The sequence below is a fragment of the Heterocephalus glaber genome, unplaced genomic scaffold (assembly GCF_053883595.1).
Source record: "Heterocephalus glaber isolate CG9 unplaced genomic scaffold, H.glaber_assembly_v1.0 deba00001733, whole genome shotgun sequence".
Classification (NCBI taxonomy): Eukaryota; Metazoa; Chordata; class Mammalia; order Rodentia; family Bathyergidae; genus Heterocephalus; species Heterocephalus glaber.
In genome coordinates, this window is record NW_028258444.1 from 5,797,041 (window position 1) to 5,811,798 (window position 14,758).

General features: G+C 34.7%; 1 protein-coding gene across 9 annotated transcripts in view; it reads left to right on the plus strand.

Annotated features, from left to right (window-relative positions):
• Dnm1l (dynamin 1L) overlaps nt 1-14,758 on the plus strand; it is a 71,256-nt gene that overhangs the window by 39,133 nt on the left and 17,365 nt on the right. For 5 of the 9 annotated variants that reach the window (XM_087200194.1, XM_087200187.1, XM_087200189.1 and 2 more), the window contains 7 exons: nt 1,018-1,165; nt 6,551-6,597; nt 7,002-7,073; nt 9,473-9,559; nt 10,682-10,844; nt 13,465-13,585; nt 14,527-14,658. In XM_087200194.1, coding sequence (XP_087056320.1) covers nt 9,551-9,559; nt 10,682-10,844; nt 13,465-13,585; nt 14,527-14,658 — 425 coding nt within the window. In that variant the 5' untranslated portion in view covers nt 1,018-1,165; nt 6,551-6,597; nt 7,002-7,073; nt 9,473-9,550. Of the gene's footprint in view, nt 1-1,017; nt 1,166-4,664; nt 4,704-6,550; nt 6,598-7,001; nt 7,074-9,472; nt 9,560-10,681; nt 10,845-13,464; nt 13,586-14,526; nt 14,659-14,758 lie in introns of all 9 variants that reach the window. The other 4 variants (XM_087200185.1, XM_087200186.1, XM_087200190.1 and 1 more) reach the window with 1 other exon arrangement.

A 14,758-nucleotide genomic window follows, 5' to 3' on the forward strand; every position in this document is an offset into this window, starting at 1 on the left:
TACAAACCCAGGCTGGCTATAAACTTATGGCAGCCCTCCTGCCTCTGACTCCTGAGTGCTAGGATTACAGGCGTGGGCTACTATGCCTTACAGGAATGCAAATTTAAATGAGCAGTCTGTATCAAAGCAGCAGAGATTGAAAAAGTGATAAGACTCTGTGAGGACACTGAACAAAGGCCTAGCAGACTGTTGGAGCTATAGCTTGGTGCCATCTTGTGGTGTGCAGCTTGTCAGTGTCCATGTATGCTATATAATCTGTATGCTCTGTAATTCAATTTAATCTAATGAGGAAATAAGTGAGGTTATGGGCACAAGCATGTGCATTGCAGCATTCTTAATATTAGAAAAGATTTAAATGTCCATCCATTAAGATTTAAATTCACAGTAGAATACTATTTAACTATAAAGCATGGAAGTTGTTACTATATTGATGAGGAACAATATCCCTGATCATTACATTAAAAATAAAACCAGGGGCTGGGGATTTAGCTCAGTGGTTCTGCCACCTGCCTTGCAAGCTCAAGGTCCCGAGTTCGATCCCCAGTACCAAAAAAATAAAAATAAAAGCAAGTTAGAGAAAAATATATACAGTACTGCTCCCATTTAAAGTAAAATAACAGGGGCCAAGGATTTAGCTCAGTGGTTCCGCCGCTTGCCTTGCAAGCGCTGGGACCTGAGTTCGATCCCTGGTACCACCCCCCCCCCAAAAAAAACCCATAAAGTAAAATAGCTACATATTATAGGCATGGTTTTATATATACCAATGTCATGTAGGTTTTGAAACCTAGTTGGGAATGTATTTTAAAAGCTTGGGAGAGTGGGCCTTTTTTTTTTTTTTTTTAGTAGTTTTTATTTCTGATTTTGGATTTTTTTTTTAAAGGATATAATAGAAAATATGAGTTTCATTTTAAAAGTCTAATTTTTTTAACAATAATTTCTTTGTATGATGCTTTGTTGTTACAGTCTGTTAACATAAGAACCTGTTGCTCACTTTGCTCTCCAACATTCTGTTTTCAGAGCAGTGGGAAGAGCTCAGTGCTAGAAAGCCTGGTGGGGAGGGACCTGCTTCCCAGAGGTACTGGTATCATCACTCGGAGACCTCTGATTCTGCAGCTGGTCCATGTCTCAGCAGAAGACAAACGCAAAACAACAGGAGAAGAAAATGGTAAATTTCAGAACTGGGGATAAGAATCATTTTAAACTACTGTTATAAATGTTTGGTCTATTTTAAAGGAAGATTAGACAATGAGGAATTAGTGACTGTAGCAAAATCAAATCCTGTGAAGAGTAGTATGCATCCCCAAAAAAGTAATTTTTCTTTTATTGAAAGGCCATGAATAAAGTTGTTAGGAATATTCCCTTTTGAATAATTCAGTTTAGTAAACTGCTGTTAATGCTATTTAGTGGAAGGTCCAGAGAGACACTTAGTAAATAGTTACCAGTTATTTTAAAGAAAAAAATGTGTATCTTTTGGACTGAGTTAAAGTTCCCCTTCTTGTCCAGTTTCCCAGTTTTAACCACTGATGGATTTTGGTTTTTTTACTTTTTAGTTTTTTTGGGAGATCTCACTATAGTTCAGGCTGGCCTTGAATTTACTGTGTACCCTAGGCTGGCCTCAAACTCATGGTGATCCTCCTGCTTCAGCCCCTAATTTTTTACATTGATTTAGAATTTTTAAGTCATCTAGATTCTAGTTGAAAGCTTTCATTTTAAGTAAAATTAAAATGACTGATTTTTAGCTTAGCATTGTTACCTTTCCTCTCCTTATCTGGTCTCACCATGTGCCTGCTATTCCTTTGTCCCTCAATCTGAGTGTAGCAAGTATTGTATTTACAGCATGAGTTTTAAATTTTAAGTTGTTATTTTTACTTTTCCACATACACATTCTATTTTCACTTTAAAAGATCCTTTCCTCCTTCATGTTCAAGGATTAGTCGCCAGCTAAACTAAAGTTATTTAAGTAATGGATTATGTGAATACTAAGTGTGGAGAATGAAAATTAGAAAATATGCATTGTTCCATACAGTAGAGTTTTTTAAAGAAAATTAAAGTGAAAATATTCAAAGAAACGTTGTCTGTGTCTATTAGTAGCTTTTTAAGTTGCTTAGTAAATGTGTATCCTGTTATACTTAGACAAATTTTAAGTGTTGGATGAGAGTAATATATTTAATGTTTCTGTTTAGTTCAAAATTTGGCTTAGAATTTTATTTTTTACTTATAAAAGTCTATAAAATAGCTCTAATGATTAAAAACCTTTTGTAGCTGAGTACCATGTCTGTTTCTATTCTGCAAAGATACTTTCAGTGCAGTTTCACTGTATATCTTGTGTTCAGATTTAAGACAGGCTGACAGTATTGACAAAACAGATGTTACTTTAATTTCTGTATCTGATTTCTTTTAATCATAGGGGCCGTTGTGATTTGTTTTTATTTAAAATGGGGAACAAGCCTGTCATGTGCATCTACTGTGACTAGAACATTAATCACTGAAGCAAGATGTAGATGTTAACAAAATATTTTTGGATAGTCAGGGATGTATAGGAATCTTAGTTACATTAGGTATCTTCTTGGTATGTTATCATTTTGCATTTCTGTACTATTTCTTTATTATTGAAATTCTGAACTCTGAATTTAGTCATTCATGGCTAATTTCACCCTTACTGATTTCATCAAATTTACAAAAAAAGAAACTATTAGATCTTTTAAACTTTCTAATTTTCTTCAGTCACTTTGGTAGATGAGGTTCTGTTTCTCAGAAACTATTTGCAGCTGATGAGAAGTGTTGCCTTAGACAAAGCTTTGCTTGTTAGGAAAGGGTATACATTTCCGTATAGACAGGTCTGCTCACTGGTATCTCTGCTTGTGTATATGTGTTATGTTTTATTGATGTCTCCTCTTTGTGGTGGGTCATCAATCTGCATATCTTTAGCCATGTGTATATTTTTCCCAAGCTTAGTGCTTATTTAATTTTTGTGTGTGTATCCACCCCACACACACTTAAAATGACAACTCAGCTTCCCAGTACACAAAACAGATTTCATAAGTTTGCATATGAGTTTTCATGTTTTATTCTAGGATAGTTCTTTAGCTTTTTCTTCAGCTTTGTCTCCTTGGGATAAGCAGTTGCAGCTTATCATAAAATTATTTTAACTCAGAAAAAACTAAAAACTACAAGGTAGATTAACATACAGTTTAGTTAGTGGAATATGAACGACAGCTTGACAGTGAGAGAGGAGAATGGAAGGAAAACATAAATAGACAGAAAACTTTCAAAAATTACTCACTGACCATTTTGTACAGGAATTTACAAAGCCTCTGAGGACTTTGTTAGGTAACAAAGGCCTAAGTTATCAATAATATGTTAAGAGCAGTGCATCCTAAGATGACATTAGGACTGTAATCCATTTAGATCAAGACTGACTGAAATAAAATATTTTAGTGTTTAGTAATGTATAATTTAATTATCAGGAAAATTTATTTAGCAAGAGATCATTCTGCCAACTGCATGGTATAATTGAGGTATCAATATGTATATTTATGGTATTCTCAGCTTGCCTCCACTTCTACCAATGTAAAAGACTTTGCTGTTAAATTCTTATTTAAAACAAACTATATAGAGTGGGGTGGTTTACTTTGAATTGCACAATTACTTGTTATATCTTGATAAGAAATAAATCAAGCTTTTATTAGATTTCCTTCTAGACAAAATCCCAAAGGGCCATAACTGATTAGAGGCCAAAATTGTGCTTTGTGTTATACTTCCGAGCAGTGTCAATAAAATTTAAAAATTATGAGTTTATTTTTGGGAAAGTTTTTGAACTAAAGCAAGTGTTTTGTTTTCTTTTAAAAATACAAATGTTTTCTAGAATAATACTTGAGAATCTTAGTGTAATTTGAATCTTTACTCCCACTTAGTTGAGTTACCCATTTGTAAAAGCCATTAGTTTCCCCCAAAAGGCAGTAAAGAGTGAAAGGAATAAAGGTAGAATGGGAGCTGTGATACAAGTAGTAGACACTTTTTGGATTGAGTCCATGAAAGTCAGCAGTTAACTTTTTGTGGTGTTCTGTTAAATTCAACATACATTTCAAGGAAAATACAAAGCTCAAATCCTGGCTGCTAGCGCAAATACTTGTATATACTTACTCATTCTTTCAAGATAGTGAAAGATGTGCTTAGTATATTTTGTAGATTTTTTTTTTTTCTGGTACTAGGGATCGAACTTGGGTCCTTGTGCTTGCGAGACAGGTGGAGGAACCACTGAGCTAAATCCCCGGCTCTAGATTCTTTTTTTTTATCAGATAATTTATCTTTTCCCACAATAGACTGTCAAATATTTCAGGCACATCTTTGAATGGTGAGATAATTCTAATGCAAAAAATTTAAAATATTAAAAATTAGTGGGTCAGGGATTTAGCTCAGTGGTTCCTGCGCCTGCCTTGCCAAGCGCAAGGTCCCAAGTTCAATCCCCAGTACCAAAAAAAAAAAATAGTGTAAAAATTAGTTATGGCACACAATATGCTTTGCTTATATTACTAAAAACATAATCTGATTTGATTTTTAAGAAGATTTTAATTTTTTTAAAAAGTTTTGATTCTTTAAAAGGGTTTAAAATTTTAGGATAAGCACTAAACTTATCATTCTATGCTGTTTCTCTTTAACTACAGACCCTGCTACATGGAAAAACTCAAGACACCTTTCTAAAGGTTTCCTTTATCCATTTGTTTTTGGCCCTTTTTCTATTATGCCTGCATGTGTGCTTATGTATTTTTTTTTCCAGTTTTATTTGCCTCTCCATATTGATTGCAGGTTTTAGTGGTCCTTGTTACTTTTCTAGTGTTGCATCAAAACACAGGCTTTTTTGCTGGTGAATGTAATTTATTTTATTTTAATTTTTTTAAAAATGTGCTTGTGAAGCTAGGCCTTTTTTCATGATTAGGTAAATTGGAAACACCCCTTTGGTGTGTAGTACTTGCCTTTTTGAGTTCTGTTCACCTAGATTACTCCAGTCTCCAGTGCGACTTCTTGGATGAAGGTACTAAGCTACCAGTAGGTGAGCATTTTAACTTGCAAAAGGGATCCAGTTTTAGGGCTGGGGATTTAGCTCAGTGGCTCTGGCACCTGCCTGGCAAGCACAAGTCCTGATTTGATCCTCGGTACCAAAAAGAAAAAATACAAAAGAGTTGGGCCATGGATTTAGCTCAGTGGTTCTGCAGTCTGCCTCACAAGCGCAAGAACCTGAGTTCAATCCCCGGTACCAAAAAAAAAAAAAAAAAGGATCCAGTTTTATTTACTCTTTCTTCTCAAGACATTGTCAACCTTTTTCCTGATAAATATTTATGTGAACATAGCCATTTTTATTTCAGGTGGCTGATAATGCATTATTCAGTGCACTTAATCATTAAGATATTTTAAATTTTTTCTGAATTTTACAAAACAGAATAGCTGTGTTTGGGAAAAGTAATTAGATGACCTTCCACAATTAAAGATTTCTAGTTTCTTTGGGAACAAGCTTGCTCTCCAAGTTTTAGATGGCTCTACCCAGTGAATATATTTTCCTTTTTTTTTTTTTTAGCATGTGCAAGGAGGAAAAGACTGGTGATTAGAAACTTAACGGAGAGTGGTGCATATACCAGAGTTTTGTTTTGTTTTGTTTTGTTTTTTGGTACCAGGGATTGAACTCGGGACCTTTTGCTTTTGAGGCAGACGGCAGCACCACTGAGCTAAATCCCCGGCCCCAGAGTTTTGTTTTGGGATTATCTTCCTCCTTTATTTCATTTCTTTCTATCTTCAAATCTGTGGGAAAACTTAGCCTTTGGAAGAAATTATCTTAAAAGTCTACCTTACAAAGCAGCTAGTGCCCTGTTATTGAGAGAGTTCTGTAAAGGAACAGCACATGGGGACCTTATAGATAACCAGTAAGAAGACAAATTTAACAAACACCTGAAAAATTACCTGTTTGATTCACATATTGCAAATTTTTACCTTCAGTGATAAAGATGTTATATATGCTTTCTGCATTACATGAAAAATTAGCTTTTTGATTCACAGATTGTAATTTTGTTTGAAATTACCCAGTCTGCATTACCGAGTGCAATTCTTAATTTTTCTTCTTAGCCTTAACTTAATTGATCAGATAAACTGCTTTGATATATAAGATGTTTAAGGAATGTATCATTTACTGTAGTATAATTACAGCCAAAATAGGTGATGAACAATCTTATTTGTAAAATCTAGATTTCAAATTTGGAAAGTGCTGGCTGCAACTCTACCAGAAGTGAATCGTATTGTTAAAATACACAGTTCTTTTTTTTGTACTGGTGATTGAACTCAGGATCTTGCACTTGCAAGGCAGGCACTGGAACCACTGAGCTAAATCCCCGGCCCCCACAATTCAGTTTTTATAATGTGAAATTATAATTTAGCAGATCTTAGAATACTTGTTAATTTGTAGTTAATCACAAAATATAAACAACACTTTATTGTGTTAGCTTTTTGAGTTCCTAACTAACCATAAGAGTAATTTCCATAAATTAGTTTTTCTTTTTTCTAGGGGTAGAAGCAGAAGAATGGGGTAAATTTCTTCACACCAAAAATAAGGTAATCACACAAGAATATAATAAATAACACGTTGAAAATAATATTTTGTACAAGTAGTAATTTTCATTGTTAATGTGTTGTTACTTTAAAGCAGCTATTCCTTATAAAATTGTTTCTCAGTAGCATTTCTAACCACAGTAGCTTATTTGGTAAATAAACTTTAAATTGAACTTGATTCTTTGTAATTTGGAGCTTCTTAACTGTTGTGGGGGTCAGGCAACTTTGAAACAAACCTCATAAAAACTGAATCCTTTGCTTAGAAAAATGTATGTATACATTAGAATGTGTTTGCTCATTCTCTGAAGCAAATCCATAGACACCCTTGAAACCTGCCATAGTCACCCCTCCCATAAGAACTTTGATCTTATTTTGAATATTATACTTTATGTTTCAATATTTTTTAGCTCTACACAGATTTTGATGAAATTCGACAAGAAATTGAAAATGAAACAGAAAGAATTTCAGGGAATAATAAGGTAGGCATCTTTTTAGCCCTGCAAAGTATAAATATTAGTAAATATATCATTGATGGTTTTCTCTATATAATGTATAGGGAGCATTATAAATTCACAATGTTGGTCTTTGTCACAGATATTTTCACAAATATAAAAACTCCTTAAAGTCCCTTTCTCTTAGAGCTTTTATATGTCAAATATCTCATTTATGTGTGTATTCTTGATCTTATCATGTACATTCCACATTATAATTATTCTGTTTAGTGCTGATATAGTAGAGTTACCTTTTTCTGATGGATTATGTTCCATTTTTTTCAACTTTAAAAGTTTATTATGCATACAAAACAGTTTTATATAAGTGATAAGCAGTCTACTGGGAAGCACAGAAAAACTGGCTGAGAGACCTAACAGATTGATTACATTGTTTTTTTTTTTTGGTATCAAATTTGGGTCCTTGCGCTTGTGCAGCAGGCAGCAAAACCACTGAGCTAAATCCCTGCCCCCTGATTACATTCTTAACTGAGGGAACAGATGTATATTTTGTTTTATTTTGGTATGGGAATCGAACTCAGGACCTTGTGCTTGCCAGGCAGGTGCAGTGGCACTGAGCTAATTCCCTGACCTCAGATGTTTGTATTTCAAAGAGATACTTTTCTTTCCTGAGTAAGGCTTACTTACTATGAAAGCAAGAGAAATATCAGGTAGGTTTTGTTTTGTGTAAATGAAAAGTAATACGTTAACATCTGATTCTTACTTTCTAAGATTATGAGAATTTAAAATAAATTAGGTATCTGAGAGACTGCTAGTTATAACACCAAGCACTCTCATTGCCTCAGTGAAATTCTCCTTTTTTCTCTTTTCTCACTTTTCCTATTACTTTTCTCTCTGCACCCTTTTTGTTTTTACATCCATTCTTGTATTATCCAGAGACACATTTAATCCCATGGGTGGACCCTAGCCACTAATAGTGCTAATATCCAAAACACACATATTTATTGAGCCCTTGTATCTGTCATGTACTGGTCTTGTGAGATGACATTTTGGAAGACTTGTTAAGTCTTTATGTCTATTCTGGACATTTGCCTTTGTTTTAGTGATTGACTTGAGTTTTGTTCCTTAATAAACTCTATGCTGGTAACTTCATAGTTACTGCTATTGCTGCCATACTTCTGAATTTCTAATAACCGTATTCTGCAGAAGAGGTAGAAAAAGTGGCCAGAAACTGGATTATACTGGATAATTTTGCCTTTGGAGACATTATTAAATCACACCACACCAATCTGTATTGTCTCTTCTACAATTCCCATATATTTACTCAACTCAACAGTTGGTAGTAATTTTACATTCTACCAGAATTTAGAGAGTATAAGATTATAGTGATTGAAAAATGAAAAGTTTCAGTTAACATAAACTGAGTGTCATGAAAGATCAAGTCTATATACCTATAAGATATTTACCTTATCCTAAGGATATAATTCACTTAACCAATAGGTTTTCATCCACAGTATCTAAAACATGAAAAGCGCTGGGTGTAATCCCAGCACTGCAGAAGCTGTACCAGACAATGACATTGAAGCACTAGAGCATGTATAATAGAAAAGTAGTTCAGAGTAATCTGATAAGCAAATGTAAGTGTTTAAGGGACTCAGTGTAAAGAATGTTTCAAAAAAATTTCTTGGGAAATTAGAATTTTCAGTAGGTTAATGAAGAGAAATATAAGGTGGATAAACAGATGAGAAGACATTTAAAGGGTAAAGAAGACTGTGTACAAAGACAAGAGATGAATACCTCGGACGTGTTCTTTTACACATAGCTAACTCAATCCCAAAACTTGTAGAGGGCCAATGGTGAAGATGGAGTCTATGCAATAATCTTAGTCCATAGAAGAGAAAATACAGAGGTCTCATTGTTTACATTCTTGCTGTTTGAATTTAGAGACTTAAAAATTCAAATAAATTGTCCGAGGAAACCTTTACTGTACACAGTCTTGCCCTTTGGTATACAAAATCAGGAACCAAACTGATTTAAGAACTTACCTATTTCTCACTCTCTGAAGTCCAGAACATTATAATTTGAATAATGAAGGATAAATTGTTTCATTTGGCACTAAAGTTTACAAGTAAGAAATGGTATTTATACATAGAATCAAGAGAAAAGAGTGAAAAATAGAGGGGAAATCAGTGGTCTGTATTAATGGCATGCGGTTGGGTATGATTGTAACCTGTTGTTTGGCTGGCTGCCTTCTTGTGTTTCATTAGGTTTCAATTGTTGAACATTTGAAGGCTTAATCATCATGGCTTAATTCATACTTAGAGCATACATAGTCTAAATCATGTTTGTAATGAAGTAAGTTATACTTTAGCATTTCAAACTACATTGAAATTTTAATATATTTAATATATTTTAAAACTTATTTTTAGGGAGTAAGTCCTGAACCAATTCATCTTAAGATTTTTTCACCCAACGTTGTCAATTTGACACTTGTGGATTTGCCAGGAATGACCAAGGTGAGGAACAGCTGTTACTCATGGATTTGGTTATTTTCACTTTGACATACAGATTCATCGCTGCTGTCCTGTGCTAGCCATTATCATTTCGTCTAGATTAGTGCAATAATAATAATAATACTAGTAAACAACAGGTCTTCTTCACTGTCTATTCTTAACTAAGGAGCCACAGTAATTCTATTGTGGTGAAAATTAGATGATATCATTTCTTGGATCACAGTCTCCAGTGGCTTCCCGTGTCACTCAGAGTAAAAGCCTGCGTTCTTGCAGAGATCTGAAGCATCTACTTGACATACCCCTATTATTATTCTCCTAATTTCTGCTCCAGCCTCTTTCCCTTATTATTTCCTCACCCTGGAATATAATTCTCCCAGATATTGTGTTTCTCTAAAAATAAGCCCCCAGTCAGCCTATCCTTGACTTACCTGCCATCACCATTTTCTTGCTCAGTGGTACCTCTTTCTTGTAGCCTTTAATTTCTGCTGTTTCTCTCAAATGTCATTGTCTTGGTGAGGTTTTCCTCCTTAGTTTGAATAGAATTTATTTTTGTGGTACAGGGATCAAACTTGGGACAGACTCACTTTTGAGGCAGACAGTGGAACCACTGAGCTAAATCCCTGGCCCTGAATAGAATATTTTAAACAATAGTTTAAAATGGTAATCCTCTCAAATCATCTACTAGCCTCTTGTTCTGCTTTGTTTTGATAGCCCTATCACCTGGATACTGTAAATGTGTTTACTCTCTGCTTCTCTCACTAAAACAATCTTCAAGAAGACAAAAATTTGGATCTTTTAAAAAATTCACTACTGTAACAGTCTGATGCATAACATAATACTTGAAACAGTGGTGTGTCAAGAAATACTTGATGCATGAATGGATGAATTTGTCTTTAGTCAGTTAATACTGACCAGTCTTAACATAAGATTATGTCCAGGAAACATTTGTATAGAAGTAAACTTGATTTTAGCAGGAGTTAACATTTCGAGACTATATATTGCCAAACTTACAAGTACCACTATAGTATATTTTTAATTTCTTTAATACTGTATTCTGTGGATTGTATGGGAGATACAGCTGTTGATTTTTATTATTAGTTCCTTGCTCATCTCTGTTTGGTTTAGGTGCCTGTAGGTGACCAACCTAAGGATATTGAGCTTCAAATCAGAGAGCTCATTCTTCGGTTCATCAGTAATCCCAATTCCATTATCCTCGCTGTCACTGCTGCTAATACAGATATGGCAACATCAGAGGCACTTAAAATTTCAAGAGAGGTAGATCCGGATGGTAAGGACAGTTGTGAATATTTAATAAGGAGTTTTCATTTTTAAAAAGAGTATCTCCAGTTAACAAAGATTTTTAAAATAATGCATTCCTATTTTGCATAAAATTTCATATAGAAATTATATTGGAAAATAGTTATTAAGTTGATAGGCTAACCAAAAATACTTCACATAATGTCTATTTTTATAATAATTACCTAATGATTTTAACAGTAAAATGATTTTGCAAAAAAGATTCCTTGTGTAAATAAAATGATTTAGGTTTTAGAACAGCCAACTTTTATGTGCTGCTGAAGTGAACACAGGTTTTTTATTGTCGTTGTTTGTTTTTTTCAGTACCGGGGCTCAAACTCAGGACCTTGTGCTTGTGAGGCACATGCAAGGCAGGCGTGGAGCCACTGAGCTAAATCCCCGGCTAGAAGAGCCAACTTTTAGGGATAAATTACTCAATGAGTATTTAATCATTATAGATTATTATGATACAAGGGAGAAGTACAGTATTGTACATTGTGCAGAAGTAGAGAATATTTAAACACGCTGAAGGCACAGAAAATGTTGCGAAACATCCATAACTCTGAGAATGAGTTCATACCTGTGGGTCGGCGATCCTCGACTGATGACGTATGTGTAGGGATCTCTTAGTCTGTATAAAAGTCCAGGTTGTAGGAGAGTAGTTTTTACTACTCTGGTAAATATTCTCTGCCCCATAAGGCAGCCAGGTCTTTTCACCTGAATATTTGGAAATTCTGAAGGGTGTGTCGTATTTTTCTTTTCCTGATTTGAAGAAGAATTTCAAATAAAAATCTTAGAGGAAATGTCAGTGCTTTAGGATGCCAATTGAAATTTCCATAAGCAGGGCCATTAAAACTTTTTTCATTTCAAGTGTTAAGAAACTCTTTACTCTATGAGCAATTGATATTCATTTCAGTTAGACTAAAAGATAAACTACAAAAAAGCTTAGATTTTGTTATTTGAAGTAAAATATTAAGCATTTTATTTGTATTGACTAACCCTTGAGTCATAGAGGTAGGGGTGTAGGTCAGTGGCAAAGCATGCTCTCAGGAGCAAAAAATTAAAAAATAAAAATAACATGAAATAAAGTGATCCTTGCACAATAAATATGACTATGCTTTTGATCTAGTAATCTTAGCCTGATAATACATAGTAAAGAAATAATTCAACCCAGTAGTCATAGTATTAAAAATTCAGAAGCAATTTAATGTGACTGACTAGCAATAAGTAAATTAAGATGATAAAATATATAATTAAAAGGGATGACATACATTTGGAGCACTATAGAAAAATACTTAAAGTTTAAAAATAACCCTATGTAGCCAGGTGTGGTGGTGCACACCTATAATCCCAGCATTCCGGAGGCTGAGGCAGGAAGATACCTGAGTTTGAGGCCAACCTGAGCTGCACAGTGAGTTCAAGGCCAGGCTGAACTATATAGCAAGACCCTGTCTCTCTCTCTCTCTCTCTCTCTCTCTCACACACACACACACACACACACACACACACACACACACACACACACACACGGCCCTATGTAAAATTATACATTATTCACAGTAGCTGGAAGTCTTCATATATTGATGGTGAGAATGATATAGCTACTTTAGAAAACAGTGTGGGAGTTTCTTACAACATGAAATCAACAATCCCATTCCTAGGTATCTACCTATGCTAAATGAGAACCTATGTTCATATAAAAATATTATATAAATGTCTATAGCAGTTTCTATCCAATATTCATAGTTTCCAAAAACTTAAGATATAAACACATAAATTGTTTCTTAAATGGGGAATGAATACCCAAGTATAGTACACCTGTACAATGGGACACTACTTGGCAATAAAAAGAAATGAGCTACAGACATACCCAACAACGTGCGTAGCTCTCACATGCACTGTGCTAAGTGAAAGAAGCCAGACGCACGAGGCTATGTGCTGTGCAGTTCCATTTATATAGCGTTCTTAAAGAGCCAAAAGTAGTAATGGAAACGAGTTTGACTGTTGAGCACAAAAAGCTGTAAGGGGCAATGGAACTCTTGTTTTGAGGCAGTGGTGACACCTGTCTGCAGTAGAGCTAAAGGCTGTGGATATAGCTCAGGAGTCCCTGCTTAACATGCCAAGGCCTTGGGCTCAATCCACACCACTGACCAAAACAAACAGAAACAAACCACCAAAAATGATGCCCAAAAAGGGTAAATTTTAAAGAAGCAAACCAAAAAAAGTTAGTCCTAAAGCTGATTTTAAAACTTGCCTGTGAAAACATTTTACAATTGTACATGATGTTTAAAATTATTTTTTATTTTATTTATTTATTTTGTACCGGGGATCGAACTCGGGTCCTTCTGCTTGGAAAGCAGGCGGTGGAACCACTGAGCTAAATCCCTGGCCCTAAAATTATTTTTTGAAGGTATGTGTAAGCAAAGGTCAAAAAAGTATTATCAAAATGATGGAAGAGGTAATGTTAGGTGGCATTATAGGTGAAAATTTTCCTATATTAATACGTAATGGCTTTATTTAATGAATCATTTTCTTTCCTTTCCCTCCCTTCCCCTTCCCTCTCCCTCTCTCCTCCCTCCCTCCCTTCCTTCTCTTCCTTTTGCACTGGCCAGGCCGAAGAACCCTCGCTGTTATCACTAAACTTGATCTCATGGATGCGGGTACTGATGCCATGGATGTGTTGATGGGAAGGGTTATTCCAGTCAAACTTGGAATAATCGGAGTGGTTAACAGGTTAGCAATCAAGAATGGGGTCAGAATTATAGCATTCTCATTTCAGAGCAAGTGTTGATTACTAAAATCAGTCTGAAATGTCATCCTCTCCGATTTCCCTCCTTTGCTATAATGTTGGTATTGCTAAAGAATTTACTGCTCTGAAGGCAGGAAATAGATTCACTAAAGCCTCTCATGAATATTTCTAATGGAAAATGTTTCCAAAGTAAGCAGTGCCACAAACACAAGGCCAGGCTTTAAGTATTCTAGTCTGTTATTTAAGCTATTGTCTGAGAAGAATACTGGGTAAGGAGGAAAAAAAATTACCTGATTTACACCCATTCAAGAAAGTTTAAGGATTTTAATAGATTTGTTTAACCTCTAGCATTAGTGATGCTATGCGTTGCCAGGATGACTTGGAGAAATTTTATTAAAGTTGTCCTACTTATAAATAGCTGTGCAAACTATTATTGTCTAATTATGTTTAATTCCAGCTATTTCCCTTTTCAGGCAAGGATATACTGTCATACTGCTTTTGTATTTGTACATGATTGGTCTTCAAGTTAATTATTTTTGGTAGAAATTAGTTGCCTTTACATGAATGAAATATAGTTGACTAAGATAGAGTTATATTTTTCTACCTAACTGCTTTTGGGTATAATAATGGTAACAATGAGGCCTACACTATTCAGGCCTTAATTACCTTATGAGTAATAAAGTTCAAATTTGAGCCATGCTAATTAATATATGGCCTTGGGTAAATTAATCTCTTGGAATTCAGCTACTTGCTATAAAATAGGATAATACCTATCACACAGAATTATTGTGAGAATTTCATAAAACAGTCCACGTCAGGCATTAGGGAAGAATACCTAGTATTGTCATCATCGACAGTATCTTTTAGGGTAGAGGGAGGATGACAGTTTACTTTAGTTGAACAGTTCTATTACTTTTCAACCTAGGAGCCAGCTAGATATTAACAATAAGAAGAGTGTAACTGATTCAATCCGTGATGAATATGCTTTTCTTCAAAAGAAATACCCATCTCTTGCTAATAGAAATGGAACAAAGTACCTCGCTAGGACTCTAAACAGGTAACATTTTTTACCTTTTAGAAATGAGACTTGTTTGCCAACAAGCGTCAGAGACGTTATTCGTGTGTAGCTTGTGTTTTACACTGCTCCTGACAGTTTC